This window comes from Lutra lutra, chromosome 4 (genome assembly GCF_902655055.1).
Source record: "Lutra lutra chromosome 4, mLutLut1.2, whole genome shotgun sequence".
Taxonomy (NCBI): domain Eukaryota; kingdom Metazoa; phylum Chordata; class Mammalia; order Carnivora; family Mustelidae; genus Lutra; species Lutra lutra.
In genome coordinates this window covers 146,884,110-146,902,048 of record NC_062281.1, presented here as the reverse complement: position 1 = coordinate 146,902,048, position 17,939 = coordinate 146,884,110, and the positions used below count along the sequence as shown (strand labels likewise).

General features: G+C 39.8%; 1 protein-coding gene across 5 annotated transcripts in view; it reads left to right on the top strand.

Annotated features, from left to right (window-relative positions):
- PATJ (PATJ crumbs cell polarity complex component) overlaps positions 1 to 17,939 on the top strand; it is a 373,314-nt gene that overhangs the window by 51,145 nt on the left and 304,230 nt on the right. For all 5 annotated transcript variants that reach the window (XM_047724601.1, XM_047724598.1, XM_047724600.1 and 2 more), the window contains exons 13-15: positions 1,637 to 1,713; positions 3,737 to 3,793; positions 14,655 to 14,789. In XM_047724601.1, the coding sequence (XP_047580557.1) occupies positions 1,637 to 1,713; positions 3,737 to 3,793; positions 14,655 to 14,789 (269 nt within the window). The remainder of the gene's footprint in view (positions 1 to 1,636; positions 1,714 to 3,736; positions 3,794 to 14,654; positions 14,790 to 17,939) is intronic.

Here is a 17,939-nt window from a genome sequence, read left to right as displayed (position 1 = left end):
CTGCCTTTGGCTCAGGTCATGGTCTCAGGGTCCTGTGATCAAGCCCCACATTGGGATCTCTGCTCAGCAGGAAGCATGCCTCTCTCTCTCCCTGCCTGCCTCTGTGCCTACTTGTGATCTCTGTCTCTCAAATAAATAAATAAAACCTAAAAAAAAAAAAAAAAAAGTCTTTTATGGTTTGTCTCCTTCCCTGGTCCCATCTTGTTTCATTTTTTTCCCTTCCTGCCCCCCACAACCCCCTGCCCTGCCTCTCAAATTCATCATATCAGAGAGATCATATGATAATTGTCTTTCTCTGACTGATTTATTTTGCTCAGCACAATACCCTCCAGTTCCATCCACGTCGTCATAATGTAATTTCTTCTGGAAATTGTGCCTATCTATTGTTGACAACAATAGATAGGCACAAAATTACAGAGCCCACATAAGTGATATTTTGCTTTTAATAAGATCTTTGGTTAGTTATCCCCTACATGTAAACTAGCATGTCCGTTGATGTAGTTATTTCATGGATATTCTTTTACGAATATCCTTGTTTTCACATGGATAACATCTAGTGAGTTAAGCTCTTTGGTGTTTATTAGTCTTAGTCTCTGAATTCTGAGGTTAGCCTTTACTTGATGATTTGTGTTATGTAATTAAGCATTATATGCATCCAAGATGAGCCGTCCATGCTGTGGACTGAAAGAGCTGATGTTGCAAGTTATGTTTGATTTTAGACAGATGGTTATGTCAGCTGGAGTAAGTGTTCTGTGACTTGTTTAATCTTGTGACAAAATTAAAAGAGTTTTTCTTTAACTTACAGAAAAAAAGGTGAAGGTTTGTTTATTTTCTGCTACTGCTATGGATATAAGTTGAAATTGTATTTTAGTACTTCAACTTTTGCCTATTCAGTGTTGCCTATTAGTGTTATTCAGACTAGCAACTGTATCCTGAGCTTCTGGCTAAGACCATAAAGGAGGATAGGCAGAGCACTTAAAATCTGTCTTAGTTCTGCAATGTTATCTTATGTATGCAAAAGCAATATTATACTCAAGAGTCATGAAGGTATAACCAAGTAACTACATGAGACCAAAGTACACAGAGTTTCTAGTATGTTAAAGCTCTTGTATCTCCCTGGTTGAATTAAACCAGACATGGTTTTATATCCACCCAGATAAGAAGTCTGATTGGATTGTGTTCCTATGCCCAGTTGATGGTAAAGATGTCTTGATAAGTTTTTACTTTTTCTGTGGGTGAGTGGAAGGTATTACTTTGAAGTGATTAACATTTAAATTAAATCCTTGTTTGTCTTAACATATTGTAAAGCAAAGCCAGATGTATTTTACTTGTAAACTTCAGGATGTTTACATATAAAGTGGGTATATTTCAAATTTCATTTCTAACTCATCAGTTCGTTTTCCCTTTGAAATCATCCTTAATGAAAGCCCCTTCATAATTTGGTCACAACTAGCCTTAACATTTTACGTTAGTCTTATAAGTCACCTCTGATTTACTTTACCTGGTAGACCCAAGTTAATGCATTTTCCTTTATATTCATTTCCTTTTTACTTACTGGAACTGTGCTATTATTGAGGAATTTAGTAGTTAAGTTTGGCTCATAGTAGCTTCATTTTTTTTTTTCTCTAAACTCCAGAAAAGGTCCCAGACTCTCCAGAAAATGAGCTGAAATCTAGATGGGAAAACCTGTTGGGCCCGGATTATGAAGTAATGGTATGTTAAAATATTGTAATAAAAAACATTCATGTCTCATTGCATTTCAAGCTCCTAACATTGCAGTTTAAAGAAATGGGAGAGCCCAAGATTAGCCAGTTTGCCTTTATTTTCCCTCCTGCCTTTCTTCCCTAGGGGATCAATTGATTTTTTTTTTCCCCCTCTTTAAACATTTTAAGCTGTAAGAACAATTAAGAACTGCACACAAGTTTCAGTTATAATTAGCAGACACTCGGTTCATGTTGAGAACATTTAAGTCAACAGTAGGCAGAAGAATTTTAGAAGACTTGCCTTTAAATTTATAACCTGTATCAGCTGCTTAAAATTGCTGGCATTTTTATGATTGCTTTTATGATCTGTTTGTTTTATTGTACACTGAAAGGGCTGTGGATATTAGTCCTATGTTTCACAAAGAATCTTACAGTTTTATGAGAAAAATGAAAGAATGATTATCAAATGTATTAGGGAGAACAGGAAGTAATTTAGGTTAGGTATAAGTTTATAGCACCAGTGGTCCATTAGACTTCCTTTCACCTGTTATTAGATTCATCGAGTAAGGGATTGATTACGCTCCCCCCTATGAATCCATGTGAAAGCAGAAAGCTGTGCTTGGAAAAGCGTCTACAGTGTTCACTAAATGCATTAGTAATAAAATATTCTATTAAATTTCTATTGTCATTCATGTTGTCTCCCATATGTTTATCATTAGTGCTTGTTGGCTGGTTGGAGATTTTTTTTTCCCCTTTTCTTGGTTCAGAACATGCAACCACTATGTATTGTCAGGAAATTTCCAGCATCATTAAGATGCGTTAAAACATTCCATACTCTATTCTTGCTAATTTCGTACTTGCTTTTGGTCCTCATGAACTGCTGCTTCTTTACCTCATAGATTTTAAATGCTGTTTTGTCATTAAGCTATCTATTACCTTAGCAAATAACTTTTTCTACTATTCATAGTGGTTTGATATATAAAGCAATTTGGTGTCCCAGTATATATCCATGGGACAGTTTTGTGATGAGCACTTTTTAGTTAAAATTTTATCCTCATAACTACTCCTCCAAATTTCATTTATCACACAGTGAGAGCATAACATAATGGTGAGAAAGAAGAGACAGAATTTGAGGTTGGGAATTTAAAGTGACAACTTATTCATCAAGGGTTCTTGCTGTCTTGAGGGATGAGGAGCAGAAAGGAGAAACCAGGCAAGATAAATAAATGCATGCATGCCCTCGTGTACTCTGATGTTTCTGATTTCATTTTTCTTCTAGAATCTACTTATGTGAAATGCAGTACTTCTAGAAGCTTTAGTTGGATCATTGTTTAACTTATCCCCTCCCTCCAGATACACCCTACTTTATTAACAGCTTACAGATGCACGTCATCAGTGAAGTATTTTGCTTGCTAGGAATTCACTTCTGTGGATCTCTACCACTGAGGCTTAGAAGAATAGTTTTAGGCCAGGATTAAGAGCTTTAAGTATATTCCGTGAGCTGATCACCAGGCCAGGTCTTTCTGTTTGTGTCCTTGCCAGCTATGTCTCCCAGGGAAATGATGGAGTTTGCTGTGGAAAGTCAGATGCCTCAGTTTTTCCAAACTCATCTCACTTTACTGACCTCGCAAACTTCATTTTAAGGCCTGATTTTAAAAGTGAAAATGATTATGCTCTTGGCTTTGCTAAAAGAATAAAATTTTTATGGACTTCTTATAACAGGATTATATTAAAACTTTAAGGGTCATGGATTTTTAAAAATAGCGTATGTGTTTTGCCCATTCCCTTCTGGTTCAACCAAATAATTTAGGGGGAAAAGATTTCTCTAGAAAACGGTAACAACAAAAAGAATTTGACGTTTTGCATGATGTGTTATACTTCCTGATTTCAGAAATATCAGAAAAAGATGAGAATGCAGATCAGATGGTGTTATCAATATATAGGGTTTACAGATCTTTTTTCAGAAAACCTAAGAAGAAATGAAGTTATGCTTTTACAAATATTGGAGTGTTTTTTTTTCCTTGTAATACTAGGTTGCTACTTTGGATACACAGATTGCAGATGATGCTGAATTACAGAAATATTCAAAGGTAAGTATTATTTTTTTTTAAATGTTACCAGTTTTCTGTTGTTTGAAGAACTTTCTTTAAGTTCTCATCAAAGAAACTAAGTTTGTGCTGTGACCAGAAGTTTCCAGAATTTAGTCTTAGATATTTCCTGAAATGTGGCAGGTTCTCACTGTTGTGAAAGGTGATGGTTAGATATGCCTGGAAAGAACATGGGGTGCCACGTTCAGAAGCCAAAACCCCAGTTTTGATGGCTTTGCCCACCTTGCAGGTGGTACACAGAGTAACATTTTCCAGAATGTGTTAGCCCTGCAGACATTATCAGTACTTTTAAAATGCTTCCTAAAAATCAAGACCACAAACACAGACCTTACAAAATCTTGGTCCAGATGTCTAAAGACAGAAAAGTGCATTATAAGCGGTATTTTTTCTTGAACTTAGAAAATTTTGTAGACAGAGCTTTATTTCTAATGGCAGAATGCCAGGAGGTGACGGTAACAGTTTCCCACAGCATTTTTAGTTTTTTTTTCTCACTACAAATTAATTTTATAGTTCCTCCTCTGGATAATCAGAAAGCAGGGCATTTGAAGGTCAGAGAAGGCTTCTTGTTGGCTTTCTCAACCAATGATGAGAAAGGAAAGGTGTTCTCGTTAGAATAGTTTCAGGATTTATACTATAATCCCAAACGGGTTGATGAGCTAAGTCCAGCTTAAACTCTGCTGTCACATGCACTCTTCGAGAGGAGTTCTCGGTGTCCCATGTAGGTTTTGTAAGAAGTTATCTCTTTAGGTATTTCTGCCACTTCTTTATTTGTGTTGAATATTTCTCTTCCATAATTTTATATTATATGGGCTGTCATTTTATAGGTTTGAATTTTCAAGGCTGAGACTGTAGAGTTTCTTTTCTCCTGTGCTAGCCTGCATTTGGAGTCACTACCTGGCTGTACCTATGGGACCAGCTGACCAAGCTTTTCTTCAAATGGGCCATATAAAAGCATCATGGCATAATTTATGGTTAATTTTAAGTTATTTACAAGTCATCATTAGAGCAGTCACTGATTACTAATTCCATCTAACTATGCTGGGAGGGATTTAAGAGGATAGTAACAAATATAAAAATGTCACCAAACTTCATTTGTTATTAACCACTGCAGTGCAGTTTACTGATTACATGGACTTTGGGGTCAAACTGCCCGAGTTCAGATTCTGCCTTATCCATTCACTCGATTGCAGAATTATCTAAACTCTTTCAGTTTTGTGGTCTGTTAAAGGGAGATCTTAATAGGATACTACCTACCTCGTTGGTTTTATAGGGATTAAGTACCTAGAAGAGTTGCAGGTGCCTACTAGTATGTCCTAAAAATCAGTGATGCTGTCCCCTAAAACTGTTCTTTCATATACACTAAACTCTTAGATATTGGATGTTTTCTATTTATCTGTCTTGCAGTTTAGTAAATTTCCTGTGCCTAATCTGCTGCTAAAGCCCATCTATTGAGTTCTTAATTTTAATTTTTGTTATAGTGTTCTGTTCTAGAATTTCTATTTATTCCTTTTTAGGTTATGTTCCTTGGTGGAATTTATAATTTAAAAAATCTGTATTTGCCATCTTTTCCTGTATTTCTTGAACATATTAGTCACAGCTTAGAAGGACGTTAAGCGGTTAATTTCAGTATCTGGATCAACTTTATATGTGTTTCTATTATTCGGTACTTTCTTTTGTTATTTGGTTGTCTCTTTCTTCATACCATAATGTAATTGACTGCCCGACCTTATGTAGGGCAACTTACAAAGGCTTCAGGTGATGTTATCTTTGTCCAGGGACTTATTCTTTTTTCTGATAAGGAGACTGTGTGTGTGTGTGTGTGTTTGAGAGAGAGAGAGAGAGAGAGAAAGGGAGAGAGAGAGAAAGGGAGAGAGAGATGGGGGTGGAGGGGTGGGGATGGGTGATTATCTCTGAGATGAGATAGAGGTACAGTTCTGGTGAGGTTTAGACTCTTTCTGGTTTGCCTTTGCTCCTAAGACCTAGCCTCTCAGGTGTTCCACATGAATCAGGAACGTATACTGGTCCCCTCTTCTTGGTGGGATCTGAACGCCAATTCTGTTTCCTCAGTACTTTTGGGGCTGCTGAAGTCTTTGCTTTTAGCCTCCTTGTCCAAATAGCTTTAGAACTCAAGAGACCTTCTTGGGGGGAACATACCAGACTCAGCTCATCATGCAGTTCAGCTTTAGTTGTCTGTCCTCCCACGTTCCAACCCAGTGAGACCCTGTATCATCATATTCTGTAATAAGTAAAAAAAATAATAATCGCACTTTGCGCATCTTAAGGAATGGCATTGTCTTTTTCTAGACAGATGTTCTGTCTCACCTTCATTTCCTAGTTCCTTGTCACCAGTCTTACTAATTTCATTTCTTTACTGATCAACTTTTATGCAATATATTATATATATGTACATATATATGTATGTATATATATATAATGTATATTATGTATATATGTATAACGCACATATGTATATATGCATACATACATATATATAATATATACAAACACAAACATGTGTGTGTACTCAGTAACTCTGGTACCAACACGTGGAAAGGCTTTGAACTGTACAGACTTTCAGAACTACCTCATAGAAATCATCTGTGCACTCAGCTGTACATTCATTCATTCATTACTCATTTTTTTTTAAATTTTATTTATTTGACAGAGAGAGATCACAAGTGGGCAGAGAGGCAGGCAGAGAGAGAGAGAGAGAGGAGGAAGCAGGCTCCCTGCAGAGCAGAGAGCCCGATGTGGGGCTCGATCCCAGGACCCTGAGATCATGACCTGAGCCGAAGGCAGCGGCTTAACCACTGAGCCACTCAGGTGCCCCCTCATTACTCATTTTTAAAATACTTTTACCTACTTTGTATCAGGTCCTCTACTGGGTGCTGGGGTTTCAGAAGAGAACAGAGGGAAAAAAAAAAAATCTCTGCCTTGTAGAACTTGTATTTTCATAAGGGGAGATAAGAGAATAAGTGGGATACATTGTCATGCAGAATTTAAGGCAGGGCAGATAAATAAGGAATTCAGGACAGAGAGTGGACTTGTAATTTTATGTAGGTTGACCATAGAAGGCCTCATCAAAAACGTGACAACTGAGGAAGCACTTTAAGAAGTGAAATAAGTGGCCTGTCTTCTTCTACAGAGTATGAACAGTAATACTTACGTTGGAAGATTAAGTACAAATATGTATAATGTAGGCCTTAATATAGCTCCACACTAATACGTAAGAATTGTTCAATAAATGGTGATTTTGTTGCCCAGTCGTGTGCTTCATTGTTCGTCTCTAAACTTTTAAAGTCTCCTTTAAGAAAAAACTATTTTTTTCAAATTTTTGTTTAAATTCTAGGTAACATATAGTGTAATACTGGTCTCAGGCATAGAATTTAGTGACTCATCACTTGCCTGTAACACCCAGTGCTCATCATAAGTGCCCACCGTAATACCAATCACCCAGCTAGAGTAACCCCCCACCCACCCTTCCTCCATCAACCTTCAGTTTGTTCTCTATAGTTAAGGGGTCTCTTATGGTTTCTTCCTTCCTTCTCTTTTTATCCCCCCCCTTACCATATGTTCATCTGTTTCGTTTATTAAATTCTGCATATGAGTGAAATCATATGGTTTGTCTTTTCTGACTTCTTTTGCTTAGGATAAGCTGCTTCCACATCGTTGCATATGGCAACATTTTATTCTTTTCAGTGGCTGAGTAATCCTATCTGTGTGTGTGTGTGTGTGTGTGCGCGCGCGCGCGCTCATGTGCTGTAATGGATATTCAAGCTTTTCCCGTACTTTGGCTATTGCTGATAATGTTGCTTTAAACATCAGGGTGCGTGTGCCCCTTTGAATCAGTATTTTTGCATCCTTTGGATGCATTACTAGTAGTGCAGTTGCTGGATTGTAGGGTAAGCTCTATTCACTTTTTGAGGAAACTCAAAAACTCTATGTAAATGAGCCTGTATCCTAGCAGAACTTCACAGATGACGATACCGAAGTTTGTGCAGGTGCAGTGGCTCACCTCAAATTATACAGCTAGATAGCAGCAGGGGCAGGTTGCAGTTTAGAACACGTTGATTCATCTCTGAAGTGTTTACTGAAGTCCTACTCTGTGCCAGACACTGCTACCAGTGGTGGGCAGCAACACGGAAAAGGTCTTTCCTCTCACAGAGCCTGCACTCCGGGCTTGGGTAAGGGCATGACAGTAAACAAGTGAAAAATAGTTTGATAAAATGGTTGTAGATTCTTAGTTGTAGATCGTTAGTGATGCAAAAGTTTTAACAGGATGGTGACAGCAGAACGGGAGGAGGGAGCATTTTGGAGAGAGAGCCAGAGAAAGCCTTTCTGAGCTCAAGCTTGAAAGATAAGGAAATGAGGAGCTGGGAGACTGGTGAGTGGCAGGCGTAAAAGCTCTGTGAGAAGACAGGGCCAGCTTGTAGGGAGAGTGGAGGTTGTTTGATATAGTGTTAGGGTCCAACTAAGTGAAGACTTGCATGTTAAATGGGCTGGCGAGGAAGACCCGGGGCTGTAGGGCTTCCAGATCCGTGGTGGTAAGCCTGGGCTTCACTTGCCATGCCAGTAACACCAGTGGAAAGTTTACGCAGAGCAGTGTCAAGATCTGAGGTCACACTGTAGGTTTTTCTTCGGTCTCAGCAGGTTTGTGATGAGGAAAGCCATGTTTCATGGCCAGAGCTGCTGTTCCTGAGGGTCTAGCTGTCTTCGGAAGGTCCCTCCAGTTTACTACCCCATTGCCACTACTCTGGAATGGATGATGATACAAGAAGCACCTTCATCTTTTACTGGCCAGTGTTCATAGATGAGGCTTTCTTGTGAGGTGGACGGAGTTGTGGGGAAGGAGGGAGGCGAAAGCAATTTGCAGTGGCTTGAGCATTAGCTGCAGTGCTTCTAGGAAGCCGTTAATCATGACAGCAGAACGGTTTTCCCGCATCTGGGGAGACTTGCACGCTTAGGGATGGCTTTCTTGGCAACTGTTTACTATCAAGATAATCACAGCGCTGCAAGGGAGGAGCATTAGGCTCATTCCAGTGACCTTTCTGCTGGCCATCAGTCGTGATTCGGAGTGAGTGTTAGGAAGATCCCCGCCGTGGGAAACGAAATATAACACGTCCTGTTCTCTGGTTTTGACAAGACAGGCCGACAAATTTCGTTTTATTTCCTTCCTGAATTATATTCTCCGAACCAAAGGACATTCAAACGTGTGTTTCCCCCTCACTCAATGAGAGCAAATCTAACTTTTAAGGCAGTGGAATGTACCTGACCCTCCAAGAGTGGCTGCAGGTGTTACACTCCGTTACCAGGATGGGTTTTGGTCTCAAATACAGTTTCTCCTTTATTTGTCTCAGTGACCCTATTGGTCAGCAGCTGTTTTCTTCTTTCCAGTCGTGGTATGTGGACACTGAGCATCAAGGAGGTAAAGTGTCTTGTCCAAGATCAAATACAGCAAGTAAAGTGGCAAAATGAGGAAACCCATCAAGGTTGTCTGGCTTCTACACCTATGCCATTCTTTTTTCTTCTGAATAAATAACATATGGACAAGATCTAAAATTAAAAAGTTACGGAAGTACATCCTGTAAAAAATAAGTTTCTCTCTCATCCCAGTTCCCTTATTCTCCTCCCCAGAGGCAACTACTGCTGATGAATTCTCAGGTGTGTGATTTTACACTTTGCTGGTCTCTTGTTGAGTGGAGAGCAAAAGGCACAGAATCAAGTCACTGTAGTAACTGAGGTACATAGTTAGGGTAGATGGCCTGTCAGAAACAGGAGCTTTTTAAAAATACACAGGTCTTTGGGCGCCTGAGTTGCTCAGTCAGCTAAGCGGCTGCCCTTACCTCAGGTCATGATCCCATGGTCCTGGGATGGGACTCATCAGGCTTTCCTGCTCAGCAGGGAGTCTGCCCCTCCCTCTCCCTCTAGCCCTCCCTCCTGCCCTTGTTCTTATTTGTTCACTCTCTAATGAATACATATATATATATTTTTTTAAATACACATGTCTTATTTCGTTCATCCCAGGCAATATTCTAATTCTGTAGTTTGTGGTGAGGTTCCTATAGGAAATTGTGATTATTTCTTTGCCTCACTCCACTGAGAACTCTACTGTTCAGGTATTACCAAAAGGCCTTATATTTGCTCAAGGAAGGAGGTGGTACTTCCTCAAGGAAGGTAAAGGAGGTTTCTTGGGAGGATGGCATTTGAAGTGTACCCTGAAGAATGGGTTCAGGGAAATAACTGGATATTCCAGGTGGAGGAAGTACCAAGAACAAAGGTAGAACAAGAGTCTTAAGTGCAAAGTGTTAGGTCAGGTGTCAGAAATTCAAATATGTGGACTAGGCAGGTAACATCAATGATATTTAAAATGATAATGCTAAACAACAAAAAGAATGATAAATGCCAATTGACTCTTGACCTTGGTTTTAGGCCACTAAAAAGAACTTTCATTGTGTTTTTGTACAGAAGAGCACACAATGTGTGTTTTTTGAATATTCAGAATTAAAATTTTATATGGGCAAGAAGCTTTTGTTGTGTTTCACTTTTTTTTTTTTTTAAAGATTTTATCACAAGCAGGCAGAGAGGCAGGCAGAGAGAGAAGGAGGGGAATCAGGTTCCCTGCTGAGCAGAGAGCCCGATGTGGGGCTCGATCCCAGGACCCTGGGGTCATGACCTGAGCCGAAGGCAGAGGCTTTAACCCACTGAGCCACCCAGGCTCCCCTGTGTTCACTTTTTAAAGGTTGTAGCTAAACTCTTGGAAAGTTTGTTTTTTCTTTATGGTAAAATTAGTAATTCTTTCCCTCTAACTTTTAAACATAAATGGCATTTAACATCTTCAGTCTCTGTGTGTGTGTTTGTGTGTGTGTTATAAGAACTAATCATGGGGTTCTTTCTGTCCTATTTTGAGGTTAGCTTTTTTGGAAGCATCCTCCCCCATCCTACTGACATATCTGTTCCTCTCCAGAAGGGTTTTTTCCCCCGAAGCAACATCATTTATATTCTCACTTGCACGTTCTGATATCTTGTTTTAGGGTCCTAAAAGTAGAGCTTTTAGCAAAATGAATGAACTGCAGTTTGCTTCGTGACAGGTCTCTCCGCTTGCAGGTTGAAGGGCTCTGGCTCGCTTGGTCTCATTTGATCTTCATCATTTTAGCACTGACAGTAAGTCGCACAATGGTCATACTTCTCCTTGGATATATTTCCTTGTATCTTTTACTTGTCACATCGGGATCATGAAAACCCTGCTGCTCATTAACTTTGTCAATTTAAATAGGACCCCTTGCAAAGCACATTGAATAAGCATCAGTAAAGCATAACATGGAATGTGTGTGAAGGCATCAATCACCAGTCTGTTGCATCCACTCCTGTCATTGTAGCACTTTCTGCTCTCTAAGAACTCGGAATACGGAAGGGGTGGACAACTGAAAGAGACAGATGAAACGGTTGATTTGTTGAGTTGCTAAATGCAGCTGGGACAGGTAATTAAACAGGCCTGCTCCCGCAGAGGAGCCTGCAGCAATGTAACATGAAGTCTCGAAAACCCAGCTGTACTCAGATTTGGATACAGAACTAATATTAGGTAGGCCTCTAGCAGATTGACAGATTTCGTAAACATCATTTCTGGTTTATTTGTTCAGTGTGATTAAAGATGGAGCACGTGTGTCTTGTTCATGGTTTAAGTTTCTGGGGAGCATGTGTTGTTTACAGATATCTGGGAGCATCGCCTACGAGGGTACAGGCCTGTATCTGGAAGGCAAAGGATTCCATGGGTGACCTTCTCCTGCTCCTCTTCTCTGCTCCAGCCCATTCCTCCCGACTTCAGCTGTTGCATGGATATTGTGGGGAATGGGGTCAGCTACATAAATAGGTCAGGATTAGGAAGAGGGGGCTGAATGAGGAAATTGAATCAGTTCCCTCCTTAATCCTTTTATTTTTTTATGGAGGCATATTTCTATGTAAGTAGCAATAGTCTGTATGTACAGCAGTGTCCTTGTTTTAATTTGGTCACCTCTATGCAGAAATTGCTACCACCATATAATCGGTTGCTCAAATAAAAATTTAGCAATTACCTTTCTCATTGACATTCCACAAGCAGCTCCCTCGCAGGCTTTTTGTAGGGCTGATATGTTCTTACTTTCAATTTTACCACAAATGTCCCCATCTCTGGAAAAATCCACCTTGCCCAACTTTTCAAAATGACCTTCTCCAGTCATGTGTGGTATATTGGCCCAGATTCATTCCTGCATAGCAACTAGTAATTACAACTAGTAATTATTTGGTTTTCACTTGTTTGTTGGTGAATTGTGCTTTTTTTGGTTGTTCTTAAAGATTGATTGATTGATTTGAGAGAGACAGAGATTGAGAGATTGTGAGCTGGGGGAGAGGCAGAGGGAGAGAATATGAGACTCCCCGCGGAGCACAGAGTCATCTCAAACATGACCCTGAATCTTGAGCTGAAATCAAGAGTCAGACGTTTAACTAACTGAGCCACCCAGTGGCTCAGTGATGGATTCTGAATACTTTTGACATTTACTTTTAATATCATTTAATTGTAGTTGTGCAGCATTTAATTTTTAGTGATGGCTACATTTAACAGCAAACTTACAGAATTCCTGAAGATTGAGCAGTCTGTTCTCGCAAGCAGTCTTCATACCACTGGAGACGACCTACGGGTGGACTCCCTGACCACTGACCACAGCCCCAGTGTTTGCCTCATAAACAGAGGAAGGGAGAGAGTTGGCAAACATGGGTGGGTTAGTCCTTATTACAGAAACATTTCTCTGAGAGTTGTTATTTAACCTTTTACTACTGAAGAAAAGACTAAAAAAAAAACCAAAAACCAAAAACAAAAAACCCCCCCCTACCACCAACATTAATAATAAGGGAACTGATATCTTCTGGTTTGATATGCATGGTTGGGTACAATGACTCAGTAAGAGGATAGGGGACCGCAGTGATAAAGAATTCACAGAGAGGGAACAAGAGTAAAAACAATGCTAACCTTCCGTGGAGAGCGCTAGAACATCTTATTGCCAGACATGGTGGTGAAATCTGAAGAGCGTGGTGGTCAAGAACACTTAACTTTCAGAAAGTTAGCCCAGAGCCAGAAATCCCTCATGCCTGTTTTAAGTCATTGAGGTCTTGGTGTGCTGGACTGCTTGTCCTTCCCATTTGTCTGTATGTATACAGTGGGAAGGAAATGAGCCCTAGATGGTGCCTAAAGCCTGTAGAACTCTGGGGACCCAGAGCAGATGACTAAGGGGAGGTGACAAGCTCAGAGATAAGGGGTCACAGGGAATAGGAAATATGAAGGAAAGAACCATATTGTGCATGTGTTGCCATGCTGTATAAGGTTTTCTCCTTATTAAATATATAGTTTAGAGGTGGACCTGGTATTTTATTTTACTTATTTTTTTGAAGATTTTATTTATTTGACACAGAGAGAGATCACAAGTAGGCAGAGAGGCAGACAGAGAGAGAGGGGGAGGCAGGCTCCCTGCTGAGCAGAGAGCTCGATGCAGGGCTTGATCCGGGACCCTGAGATCATGACCTGAGCCGAAGGCAGAGAGAGAGAGAGAGAACCCACTGAGCCACCCAGGCGCCCCAAGGGCCTGGTATTTTAGATAAATAAACTATTGATATAGGACATATGAATCATAATTAGTAAGTACCATTTACCATATTTGAGTTTATATAGCCACAATGATTAATCATGAGCTCCATCTTTAAAAGTCAAGGGAGTAGAGTTTGGTGAGTGCTTTTGACCTTTACAGCCAACAACACCAAGTCTCATCTCTTTATTTTGACATGGGCTAGAGTTTCTTAATCCTTGACTTATATCTGAGCCCATAGGAATCCTTCTTTTTTTTTTTTTTTTAAGATTTTATTTATTTGTGTGACAGAGAGATCACAAGCAGGCAGAGAGGCAGGCAGAGAGGAAGGGAAGCAGGCTTCCTGCTGAGCAGAGAGCCCGATGTGGGGCTTGATCCCAGGACCCTGGGACCATGACCCGAGCCGAAGGCAGAGGCTTTAACCCACTGAGCCACCCAGGCGCCCCCATAGGAATCCTTCTAAGCCAGCAACATCAATCCTAGGATGGAATAATGATTGCCTTCCTTATTACATAGCCACCCTTCCCTACCTGGAAATTGTTCTCACTTAAGTTGGTGAGTTGGAAAAGGAGTTCTTTCTTGAGTGAGGCATCATTCTCACAGCTTAGTTAAAAAAAAGTATTTAATGAATCCATGTTTAGTGCCTGGTACTATTGTAGGATCTGAAGTTACAGAGAGAAGATACAGACTTTGCATTTAAGCAGGGGGAACAATCAAGAAAATAGAAATTCTAGGCACAGTAGGTTATGAGCTGTGATAGAGATCTATACAAGGTGGTCTTGGACCCCAAACAGAGGGACATTAACTCAGATATCAGGAAGGACTTCCTGGAAGTAACACTGCCTCGGTATTCAAGTGTGAGTGGAAATTAGGTAATAAAGAGGAACTCAAATGTTCTGGGAGATGGGTAGCCCTACAGAAAAATAAAACCCGGAATCCATACTGGGAACTATAAGAAGTTTGGAATACTTGATGCTTAGAATCGAAGGCAGGACTTTGTACATCTGTGTGTCCATCCCTAAGGAATCTGAAAGGAAAAGAGGAGTGAGAGCAAGAAGACAAATTATTCATATCTTATCGGTGGCTAGTTTTGCCATTATTGCCCTCTATTGGGATCTTGATGATCTGACTCAAGAGGTGGGGTTTTAGTGTCAAAATAATACTTGATGGAGGATTAACAGTTGGATATGTCCTTGTCAGGTTTGATGTTGTTGCTTTGTGTTTTGCTATAGCTGCTGCCCATTCACACTCTGAGGCTTGGCATGGAAGTGGATTCCTTTGATGGGCACCATTACATCTCTTCAGTTGCTCCAGGTGGTCCTGTGGATACACTGAACCTCCTGCAGCCAGAGGATGAACTTCTTGAGGTAAAATTCGTGAGAGATAAAAAACACAGGACAGGAATATCTGAGTTGTAGGAAAATGTATTTTTACCAGAAATTCACTGAATTACATTACCGCCAATGTAATGTGAACTACTTATATTGAAAAATACTTGGGGACTTTCTTTTCAAGTGTATAACACAGTATTGTTAATGATAGTCCCCAAGTTACTTTAAGAGTAGATCTTAAATGTTCTTACCATACACACACACACACACACACACACACACACACACACAACACAGAAAATGGTAACCATGTGGGGCAATGCCTGTGTTAACTAACTTCATTGTGAGAATATTTCACAGTATAGATGTAGTTCAAATCATCACATTATATACCTTAAACTTACACAATGTTATGTGTCAATTTTATTTCAATAAAACTGGAGAAAATGAAATAAAATGAAGGTAGAGAAAAATACAGCCTATATAATGATAAAATAAAATAGATAATGGGTTTGAGTTCATTTTTCCTATCTTTTGGGACTCCTGAGACTTTCTTTTGCTTGCTTATTTAAGTGATTGAGAAAGGAGCTAATGTCCTGTTATAGTTTGATAGCAAAATTAGGATTTTTTTTTAGCAAAATTCTTTTTTAAGAGATGAATCCCTACCCCTTGTTTGCAGCATGTAGTCACATTCACCTGCAGGTTTTATGGTTATTTCTAATAAGAATTAGGCTAGCTGGGTGACCTCAGGCTTATGTATTATTGACTGGTATTCAGATTGTCTCCTTGGGACTCATCCTAACATGGCAGCCTCTGTGGGCTCACTCAGGCTCCCCAGCCTGTTTTCAGCTAGAACAATTTTAGAGCACTTCTGCTTTGACGTGACCTTCTTGAGATATTTTATTAGATTGGACAGTCCCAGAGCTAACATAAAGACACAAACAACAATGAATCCTCTAATTTTACAGACAGGAAAATAAGGCACTGATTTTTCCCCAACGTTATATACTCCTAGCATGATGACTTTAGTTCATGTTTTCTACTTCCCATTTCACTGTTTTTTTCCCAAATACACTACTTCCGAAGCCCCTCAAAAAAATAAATGTGGAGAATGGTCAGACTTAAAGAAGGCTATGTAAAAGAGGGTTCTGCCACGAGTTAGGAACCACAAGAAGCTCTAACTTGGGTTTAATAGACTTAACCTTGTAGCCTTAGCCAAGGTTTGACTCCCATGGGCCTTGGTTGTAGAGATGTCTTTCTTTCTTTCTTTTTTTTTTTTTTTAAGATTTTATTTATTTATTCGACAGAGAGAGAGATCACAAGTAGGCAGAGAGGCAGGCAGAGAGAGAGAGGAGGAAGCAGGCTTCCATTGGAGACCATTTCTATAATGTGTAGTTTTTAGGTATTGAGAAAGGAGATATTTTTGTTTTGAGAGAAGTGGAATTAGTAAAAACCAGTTTGATTCTCTCTTTTTTTTGTGTGAGAAATATACATAGATGTACTGTGTACCTGAAACTGACATGGTCTATCCACTACCATTTTTTGTTGTTGTTAACTTTAGTTGTTTTTTTTTTTTTTTTTTTTTGGACAGACAGAGATCACAAGTAGGCTGAGAGGCAGGCAGAGAGAGAGAGGGGAGGAAGCAGGCTCCCCGCTGAGCAGAGAGCCCAATGCAGGGCTCGATCCCAGGACCCTGGGATCATGACCTGAGCCAAAGGCAGAGGCTTTAACCCACTCAGCCACTCAAGGGCCCCTATCCACTACAATTTTTAAAATTTTAATTTCAGTGTAGTTAACATATGGTGTTCTGTTAACTACAATTAAAAAATAATAAAATACTTTTTCTCCAAGAAAAAATAAGCATACATAACATAGAATTACCATCTTAACCATTTTTATTGTACGATCAGTGACATAAAGGATGATTCAGCTACCAGTAGGTGGTAGATGAGAAAGAATTAGTGGCAAATATAGAGGAAGTGTGCATGACCCCGGCTATCAGCTGAGTCCTCTGTGCTTTAGCCAAGACTAGGATTCTGTGAGCCTTCCATCTTGTAAAAGAACGTGGTATAATAAGTAGTATACTCTAATTCTTAAATATAGATTTCTGGTGGAAACAGTGGAGATAGGGAGTGAAGCAAAGGCTTGAAGTCAGAAGAACTGCCTCTGCCTTTGAATTTGCCACAGCTTCACAGTGTGTCCTCTGACACGTCACTCAGCTGTTGTGAGAGTTGTTTTTTCATCAGTAGAGGCCTGCCTCACTATGTTTTTGTGACCATCTAGTGGAATATCATCAACGTAAACTTTATTTTATCTTAAAGATTTTATTTATCTATTTGAGAGAGTGAGTGTGTAAGCTGAGGGGTGAGAGCGTGTAAGCAGAGAGAAGCAGGGAGGGGAAGGGAGAAAGACTCTCCAGCAGACTCCATGCGGAGCATGGAGCCTGACCCAGGGCCTGATTTCACAACCCTGAGATCACAACCTGAGCCGAAACCGAGAGTGCTTAATGACTGAGTCATCCAGGTGCCCTTAAACTTTATTTTAACACACAGAGTGTTTTATTAGTTTCAGATATACAGTAAGAGTGATTCAGCAATTCATGCATCACCCTGTGCTCATCACAACAAGGGCCCTCCTTAATCTCCTTCACCTATTTCACCCGTCCTCCCACCCACCTCCCCTCCAGTAACCCTCAGTCCTCTGTAATTAAGAGTCTCTTTCTTGATTTATCTCTTTTTCCCCTTTCCTTGTTTGTTTTGTTTCTTTAATTCCACGAGCAAAATTGTATGGTATTGTCTTTCTCTGACTTATTTTGCTTGACATTATACTCGCTAGCTTCATCCATGTCATTGCACATGGTATGGTTCCATTCTTTTTTATGCTGAATAATACTCTTGTGTGTGTGTGCATGTGTGTGCGTGTGTACCACATCTTCTTTATGCATTCCATTCATCAGTCTATGGACACTTGGGCTGCTTCCATAATTTGACTGTTGAAAATAATGCTGCTATAAACACTGGGATACATGTATCCCTTTAAATTAGTGTTTTCATATTTTTTGGGTAAATACTCAGTACTGTGATTGTTGGATTGTAGGGTAGTTCTATTTTTAACTTCCTTTTTTTTTTAAGATTTAATTTATTTATTTGACAGACAGTGATCACAAGTAGGCAGAGAGGCAGGCAG